The sequence below is a fragment of the Bactrocera latifrons genome, unplaced genomic scaffold, assembly GCF_001853355.1.
Source record: "Bactrocera latifrons isolate USDA-ARS-PBARC rearing strain unplaced genomic scaffold, ASM185335v1 scaffold_273, whole genome shotgun sequence".
NCBI lineage: Eukaryota > Metazoa > Arthropoda > Insecta > Diptera > Tephritidae > Bactrocera > Bactrocera latifrons.
Genome location: NW_017536330.1, coordinates 201,405 through 210,461, shown reverse-complemented (window position 1 = coordinate 210,461; position 9,057 = coordinate 201,405). Strand labels below are relative to the sequence as shown.

General features: G+C 33.2%; 1 protein-coding gene across 1 annotated transcript in view; it reads right to left on the bottom strand.

Moving 5' to 3' along the window:
- The window catches only part of LOC108969978, a 12,501-nt gene extending 5,405 nt beyond the window's left edge, over nt 1–7,096 (bottom strand). The window contains exons 1-2 of the mRNA XM_018935036.1: nt 6,953–7,096; nt 6,681–6,893 (exon numbers count right to left, since the gene is read on the bottom strand). Coding sequence (XP_018790581.1) covers nt 6,681–6,893; nt 6,953–7,096 — 357 coding nt within the window. The remainder of the gene's footprint in view (nt 1–6,680; nt 6,894–6,952) is intronic.
- Nucleotides 7,097–9,057: the final 1,961 nt, after the last annotated feature.

Below are 9,057 nucleotides of genomic sequence, written 5' to 3'. Positions count from 1 at the left end.
AAAATATGTGTCTGGAAAAGTTAGGGATTTAATTATTTTAAGGCAAATCAAAAAAAACTTTTTTTGCTCCTTATTCTTATGTTACGTATTCTTAACATAATTTMGATTTATTTAGAATATATTATTTGTATTGTGGTTAATTCTGATTACAATATAAAAATAATGTAGAATAATAATTCGCTTCGTTACACATGCTATTTAACCCTTTATAACTCAACTTCATCATTTAATACAATGACTGGTTTTTTGCATAGCTTTCAGCAAATAAACAAACACGTATATTTTGGTTCTTTAATATTTTATTCTTAAAAGGATATTATCCTACTATAAGGGAGTTTATGTAGTATGAAATAGTTTGAAGCAATTATTATTTTTAATGACCAATTTGATCCTGTCTTATCGGCATCGGTGGAACATATTGTGTTGGTCCCTTATGTTTTTTYGCTTGAATTTCTTCCTCAATACCTCGTCTTTTTATAACGGACTTTTTTCCTATTTTACAGAACACTGTAGCAACCTCTTGACGAAAATCGGCTGAGGACAAATGTTGTCCTTCAATGTTATTTACCTTGCGCACTCTCCTATATAGCAGCCATGCATTAGACATGGCTAGGTCTAAAAGTGGTAAAACAGTCGAACTTGCCAACGCTTACTTCGCAATAATATTTTATATCTGCCCATTATGCTGTCGATCAAATCAACTCCACGAATGTGGTGATTGTACTCACAAACTATTTGCGGTCGTTCTATCTGTATATACTTTTTATACGCTTTTATCAAAGCGTTTTACATTGGATTTGGGTTGCTCCCCAACAAAATTAGAAGCCAGAGTGATAATCTTATTATCCTTCCAAGCCACAGTGGATATATCTACTCCTTCAATGTTACCGACGAACTCTTCTGAGTATCCTCTATCCTTCTTCAATAACGCTTTCTCTCCTTGGTGTTTACAATCAGGTATTCTGTTTCGTCGAATTGTTCCGAGACTATGTATTCCACTTTTGGAAAAAAATTCTATAAGGCGTAATGAAGTGAAATAATTGTCAAAGTAGATTCTATACTGCATTTGATTTGGAACAATCCGGCACAATCTCATGACAACGTTGGACGCAGCTCCTAAATCKGGTTCACTTGGTCCCACAATATTTTCTGCGCCTGTCTCAACCTCAAAGTTGTATGCAAATCCGCTTACACCGCAAATAACAAAAATTTTATATCCCCATTTGGTTTTTTGGGATTATACCTCTTCAAGTTATGTCTAGCTTTAGTAGAACATATTTGCTCATCCACACAAAGGTATTTTTCCAATGCGATTTTCTGACAACTTTMATTCAATTTTAGAATCACTGGCCGTATTTTGTATAAACGATCATGGTCAGGATGTGAGCGCGGTAGCATTTGGGAATTGTCGTTAAAATGAAGAAACTGTCTAATTTTTTCGAAAGTATTCACTGGGATCGTTTCCTTGATCAAAGTAGTGCCTATGCAGTTATTCCAATGCTTTGTTACTCTTGGCAAATGTACTAACGACATTATATACAATATTCCAATGAATTGCTGTATGTCAATTTCCGAGACCCGAAATGCATTGTTGGATCTTTAGCAACTATATATAAATTAGTTTGTTCCGATATATATTTAATGAGCTCCTTCGGAAATATTTGTAAAAAAAATTGAACAGGAGAATCTAGGTCTAAAATACAGCTATCTAGAGTCTCGTCTCCTGTAAAACGAAGTTGATGTTCGTTCAAAGATAGGTTTTTTTTTCCATAGCACACTAATTTTAGATTTTTTTCTATTTCCTGATGATCCTGGTGCACTCTGCACATTACTTTCACTGACGGCCATGGGCAAAATAGGCAAACTTCACATTCGTCATCTTCTATTATGTTTTCAAAACACAAATCATCCAAATCAGTGGGGTCAAAGTCTGGATCTGCAATGCTATCGTCATCAAAATCAAGTCCATCAACGCTTTCTTTGTAATCCATAAGAATATTTTCGATTTCATCCTCTGTCAGTTTTATATTAGTCATACTAAAAAAATACACGTTATAACACAATGTTGCAGATATGTCACAAAGCATTATTACCTGCACATAACAAAAATATAAATATTGTAGCTGTTTAATAATTGTAGTTCAAAACAATGAACTCGCCTTTCGAACTCCACCAAAAAAACAAACGTTAAATTACATTTTTTATATTTTTTTTTTGAATTATTGAAAAATTACACAATAGAGGCTTGACACGATCAGCACAACTTTGAAATCAAATATTTTAAACAGCTGATCAAAACACGTGGGACAGCAAGTGGTACAATAAGTGTTTAAACCGGTTTGTACCAGTGTTGTAACATTAATATAAATATGGTTTTTATGTTCATACGAACAATTGTGAGCATAAAGCCGGTTTGTTACAGATATGTTACAAGATGCTATAAAGGGTTAATGAAAAAAGTAATTAATAATTTTGTGATGATATTTAGCCAAAGTTGCCCATATATGAACTTGGTTTTGATGGGTCGGTTTGTATGGCAGTCCGACGTTAACAATTCTTTTGAAGATTAAAGCGAATCTTGGCTAATAATCAATGCTAAATTTCAAGAAATGTTTTTTGTCACATAAGAACTTAATTTTGATTTTCAATTTGTATGGCAGGTTTTGTTATCCGATCTGCAAAATTCCTTCAACTATTGTAGGGTTGCCTTAGAGAATAAACACCTCAAATTTGCAGAATATATCTCGTTAACTGAAAAAGTCTCCAATTTTACTCCGACCGTTCAGTTTGTATGGAAGCTATATGTTATAGTTAACAATTTTTTCAGAGATTACATTGTTGTCTTAGAAAACAATCTATACCAAATTTCGTCAAGATACCACGTCAAATGTGAAAGTTTTCCATACAGGTCATTTGTTCCGATCGCTCGGTTTATATAGCAGCTATATGCTATAGTAAGCCGATCTGAAAATTTCTTCTGATATTACATTATTTTATGAAAAATAGCTCTTACCAAATTTCGTGAAGATATATCGTCAAATGAGGAAGTTTCTCATGCAAGCATTTGATTCCGATCGTTCAGTTTGTATGGCAGCTATATGTTATAGTTAACCGATCTGAACAATTTCTTCGGAGATTATATTGTTGCCATAGAAAATAACTTGTGCCAACTCTAGCGAAGATACATTGTCAAATGTGAAAGTTTTCCATACAAGAACTTGATTCCGATCGTTCAGTTTATATGGCAGCTATATGTTATAGTGGTCCGATATCTGCAGTTCCGACAAATGAGTAGCTTCTTGAAGAGAAAATGGTGTTTGCAAAATTTCAAAACGATATCTTAAAAACTGAGGGACTAGTTCGTATATATACAGACAGACGGACAGACGGACATGGCTAAATTGAATCAGCTCAACATACTGATCATTTATATATATACTTTATAGGGTCTCCGACGCTTTCTTCTGGGTATTACAAACTTCGTAACAAAATTAATATACCCTGTTCAGGGTATAAAAATGAAAAAATCAAACATGTCAATAACGCGGAATTAGAGGTAGAACTAGAACACGAGAGTTCAAAAAACTAATCTTGACCCCACTGATTAAAATAAAAGTATTACGTAATGATTTTCTTGAATTGGACGGAATCTAATGATATGAATTTCAAATACGATCTCCTACTTGGTTTAGATTCAATAAAAGAATTCAAATTGACTCAAGACGAGAATCTAAACGTCAAACAGAGTTGTTTGAACACAAAAGAAATTGATAACCAAGAAAATATTTAAAAAGAAACGATAAAAAAAGGATAATGATATGAGATTTGTTATAAACTTCAATGAACATATAGTAAAAGAAAGTTTCCAAATTCAAATTAACCACTTATTATGTGAAGAAAGAAACGAAATCAATAAATTATTTGAACGATCCAAAATTGTATTCGCCAAAGATAAATACGATATAGGGACAGTGAGGAACTATGAAGCTCACATAGATCTAGTCGTTGGTAAATACTCCAGTAAACGTCCATATAGGTGTACTATAGATGATAAAAACGAAATAGAGGAGCAGATAGCGAAGCATACAAACGGGATGAAATCTAGACTGTGTATAGACATTAGGGAATTGAACAAAATCGTAATATCTGAATCTCAACCTTTTCCTCTAATCGAGGACATAATGGACAAAGCGCGAAATTGCAAATATTTTACAAAATTAGATATAAATTCTGCTTTTTGGTCAATTCCCCTAAAGATTACAGATAGGCGTCTTTTCTTTCGTAACTCAAGAGGGTCATTTTCAATGGACCTGCTTACCGTTTGGCCTGAAAACAGCACCAGCAATTTTTCAACGGATATTAAGTAACATTATTAGGAAAAATAAACTAACGGATTTCACAGTATACTATATTGATGATATTCTTGTTTTTTCTAAAAGTTTCGATGAACATGTAAATCACGTCGGGTAATTGCTGGAGGCTGTATTGAAGGAAGGATTTAGACTTAAATTTTAAAAATGCACGTTTGCGGAAAGTTCGGTAAAATACTTGGGCCACATAATAGAAAATAACAATATATATATCCAATAAATGATAATTTAGTAGCTATAAAGGCCTTTACGACACCGAAAACTAGAAAAACTATTCGTCAATTCCTTGGAAAAATAAATTTTTATCACAAATATATCAAAGATAGCACAAAGATTCTGGAACCTTTGCATAATTTATTACGACAAGATCAAAAATTTATATGGACAGAAAGATGTCAAAATTCATTTAATGATATAAAAAACCTTCTATGCTCAAAACCAGAGTTGGGGATCTTCGATCCAGATAAACAAATACACATATACACTGACGCAAGCATACAAGGACTCGGAGCGATTCTAAAWCAGCCACAAGAAAACGGGGACGAAAAACCGATTGCATACTTTTCGAAAAAACTGACAAAAAGTCAAACCCAAAAGAAAGCTATTTACTTAGAATGTTTAGCTATAAAGGAGGCTATACAATACTGGCAATACCGACTAATGGGAAAGGGACTCACTATTTTTACTGACCACAAACCTCTGTTGCAAATAAATGTAAAATCACGAACAGATGAAGAACTCGGAAACATGATACTCTTTTTATCACAGTACAATTTTGATATCAAATATAATCCGGGAAAATATAATACTGAAGCCGCTTGTTTGAGTCGGAATCCAGTTCTCGAACCAACCGAGGAAGAAGAAAAAACCCTAAAAATCGTGAATCTCGTTAGCTTAAACGAAATCTTGGAAGACCAGAAAAAAAACCCAGATTTACAAACAAAAAAAGAAAAATTGCTACTAACAGATAAAATATATTATAAATGCGTAAAAAAGACAAAGAAAATTCTGCTATCGGAAAACATGGGTGTTGCATTAATAAAGAAAATTCATAGCCATTATTGTCACATAGGTAGAGAAGAAATAAAAAGCCCGTACTTCACGTTTAAAAATATGACAACACACATAAAAGAGAGTTGTAAGAAATGTACCATATGCATAAAAAATAAGACTAGAGGCCAAGAAAAGTTTGGATTAATGTGTCATTTAGGACCAACAGAAAAACCTTTTGAATGTAATAAAATCATACAAAATTGAGATAATACTAGCCGATCAATACCCTTTAATAAACTCTACAGAGTTTAAAGAGTTTCTACAGGAAAAAGGCATAAAAATAATATTCACTTCGGTTGATACTCCCTTTTCTAACGGCCTAAATGAGAGACTAAATCAAACGCTGATTAATAGGATAAGATGTAAATATAATGAAGGAGAAACAAAAACTGCGTGGACAACAATAGCTCACGAATGCACAAAGCGTTACAAGGAAACTGTGCATTCCGTGACAAAATTCAGTCCAAAATATTTGTTAGAGGGTGACGATGTAAAAATTCTGCCAAAAGAGCTAGATAAAGAACATAGAGACCTAAAACATGATAGAGAAATCGCGTTTACAAATAGTCAAAGGTCCCATAATCATAATAAGAAATTGTTTGATAAATCAAGAGTCGATTATGAATTTAAGATCGGAGAAAAAGTATTTGTAGAAAACGGTAACAAACTGAGTAGAAAGAAATTAAGCAAAATCAGAAGCGGTCCTTTTGAATTACTTGAGAAAATATCAAAATGTATCTTTAAAATAAGTACAGGATATAAAAAAGCGGAATCAAATTTATTCCATGTATCAAAACTACTACCAGCTCCTAAGGATGAGATTAGGTAATTGTTGAACTTTTTTTTTACTTCAAAAAACTCAGTCAGGGGGCAGATATAATGAAAAGGATATTCTTTCCATTCATTGTACATCTACTAACAGTAGATGTTAGGTACATTATAAAACTAGACTTAAGATATAAGCGAACGAGGTCACTACATGTATAAGCGAAAATTATAATTAAGATAGAATAGAAGAAGAAAAGACGTATACAAAGAAGCAGACAAAAGAAGCACATGCTCTTTAAATAGAATAGAGGAATAATTGACATTAAATGTCGTTTCTCTTAATTTTGAGGTAAATAAAATGTAAATAGTGTAAATCGACATCAATTAATAAAAAAAAAACTCTTAATTTTTAGATGAAACAACAGTGTCGATTATTATCCAAATAATACTCCATTACATATATGTATATGGAAAAAAAGGCAAACTTACCATAGCGTTAGAGTAAGCTTGGTGTGTAAGGTGCTCCTCCACCTCCAGCAATGTTTCCTCTGACGACATAGGGAGCAAGCTTTGCAGCAGAATCTGCTCCTCCCTCACTCCTTCGCCAGTGATGCGGCTTACACTGCGGTGGGTTTTTGCCGAGAGCACCTTACACTCCCCCAACAATTGTCCTTGTGCTTGGATCCCCGCACGTTCTGGCATCTGAAATTTAAAGTAATTAAAATAATTTTAAAATATAATAATTTTATTTCAACAAATACCTTCTCAGCAAGAGTGCTTTCTACGGCTGATAACCGATTTATCATGTCTTTTTGCCGAGATTCTATTCTACCAAGGCTTTGAAGAATTTTCTGCAGTACCGATGCAGTATCCCCACTTATATTGTGTTGGAGTTGGGTGGACATATGCTACGAATAGAGCTCGGCAATACGAAATTGGCTAATTGCATCTCCAATAAAGAACTGATTAAAATGATTACAATGAAAAACATATAAGTACAACAAAGTTATTTTACCATCTCGCTGCCGTGGACTAATGTTCTCCGAGGAAGAGGTGTCAATAGGGAAAGAAAAATCCATTTATCTATGTAAAATTATAAAASAAATTATGCAATAGAGGAATTAAAATAAATTTATTCCCTATTGGAATAGAAAAATATTTAAATTCTAAATCTACTTTTTTAATAATTTTAATGTCCTCATCTTTAATTTCACCTACTAGAATACCTAAACCAGATGAGGACACCAAAGGCTCTTTGAAAACGTCACCAACTTTTGTCAAAATAAGACAACCAAAAGTATCTGGTTGGTTTTGTTGGTTGATAATTTTCAAAGACCCTATTTTATTGCTGAAAAATAAACTATCTTTATCTTTTTTGCAATTAATAATAAACCTATCTATTTGAGGAATTTTGTTAGAATCTGTAAAATTTTTTCTTTCTTCTATTCTTAAATATAATTGCTGTAAAATCTTATTGGGATTATTAATTGTACGTTTCAAATATTGCATATGATTTTCAAATTTATATGCCGAGAATTATCCAGACGCCCGAATTTTTTAACGCMATCAGTTAAATGCAAAAGACCATGAATATTGAAACTGACCAAATGTTGTTCATAAAAATTACTAAATAACTAATAACAATTCATTCATAGCAACAGTGGATTCTACTCTACAAGATTTTTTGCAACTTAGAAAACGAATACCGGAATGTAGCAAAAGAAAATGATAATAGAAATCTTCCGGTATGCAATCTTTTAACACAATTATACCCGAGTTTAACAAATTCTCTGGACTTTCAGTTGCTTATTTCGTCCACATCTCTACTGCGTCTGGAAAATTCAGAGGGAACGCAGTTGTCAATATATAATATTTTTTCATTCACTTTTGTTACGTTCCCTCTCTTAACAAGCAACTGAAGAAGTTGCTTAGTAACCCCCAAATCAACTAAATGCATGGGATCTAACGGAAATTGAGAAACCATGTTAATATTTACAGATTCTAGCAAATTTCACCCTCTGTCTAAATGATGACTTATATCTACTCTATTCCTAAATGAACTATCAGTCCTAAGTTCTCCTACGGTTTGTGAGAAACACACTCTCCTCTCTTTATAAATCCCTTCCTGAACGCATTTAGGGCAGCTATTCTGCCCGGTGTGTGACTTTACACCAGTGACAAATGCGCGAGCCGGTGCGTCACAAACAAAAAGCCTAACACTAAACTCTTTCAAATTCTTCCTAGATCATACTTTAACTCGATTTTCTTGCAAGAACTTTATTTCCTCACAAAACTCCCTAATAAAGTCTATACATTCGATGGCTTACTCATTCCTGAGAAGGAAGCGATTGTAAAAGGTCATGTATTAGGGATGCCTACTACATGACCTAAAATCGGCCATAATGTCCTATTGAACTTTTATACAATTTAAGTCCATCTATACAACCTTTTTCTACATTGGCTAGGAAAATTTAAATTATATTGTATTCCCAAATATAATAACTCCCCCTCAGCTACAGATGTAATTTCTACTACCTGGCTACTGGTACCTAACTATTTTGGGATATGCTATTTTTAACAGCCCATGTCTTCAATCCCTTACGAAGTTCCTCACTAACATCTTTTTCCTTTGTTTCTAAACAAAAGTCGACGAGGTCAAACAAAAATCTGTCATTTTCCCTATTACTACTATATTCCAGTTCCTCATCAATATCTAAATAATTTAATGCTTCCCTGCAACTATCTGCTACTTTACAGAATCTGTCAGATACTGCTGCCCTGCTTGTAGATGGTATATCATCGCTTTCTGAAATACTCTATCTTCATTCATTTTGCGAAATTTCGCAACTGTAGCCCTAAAATTTGC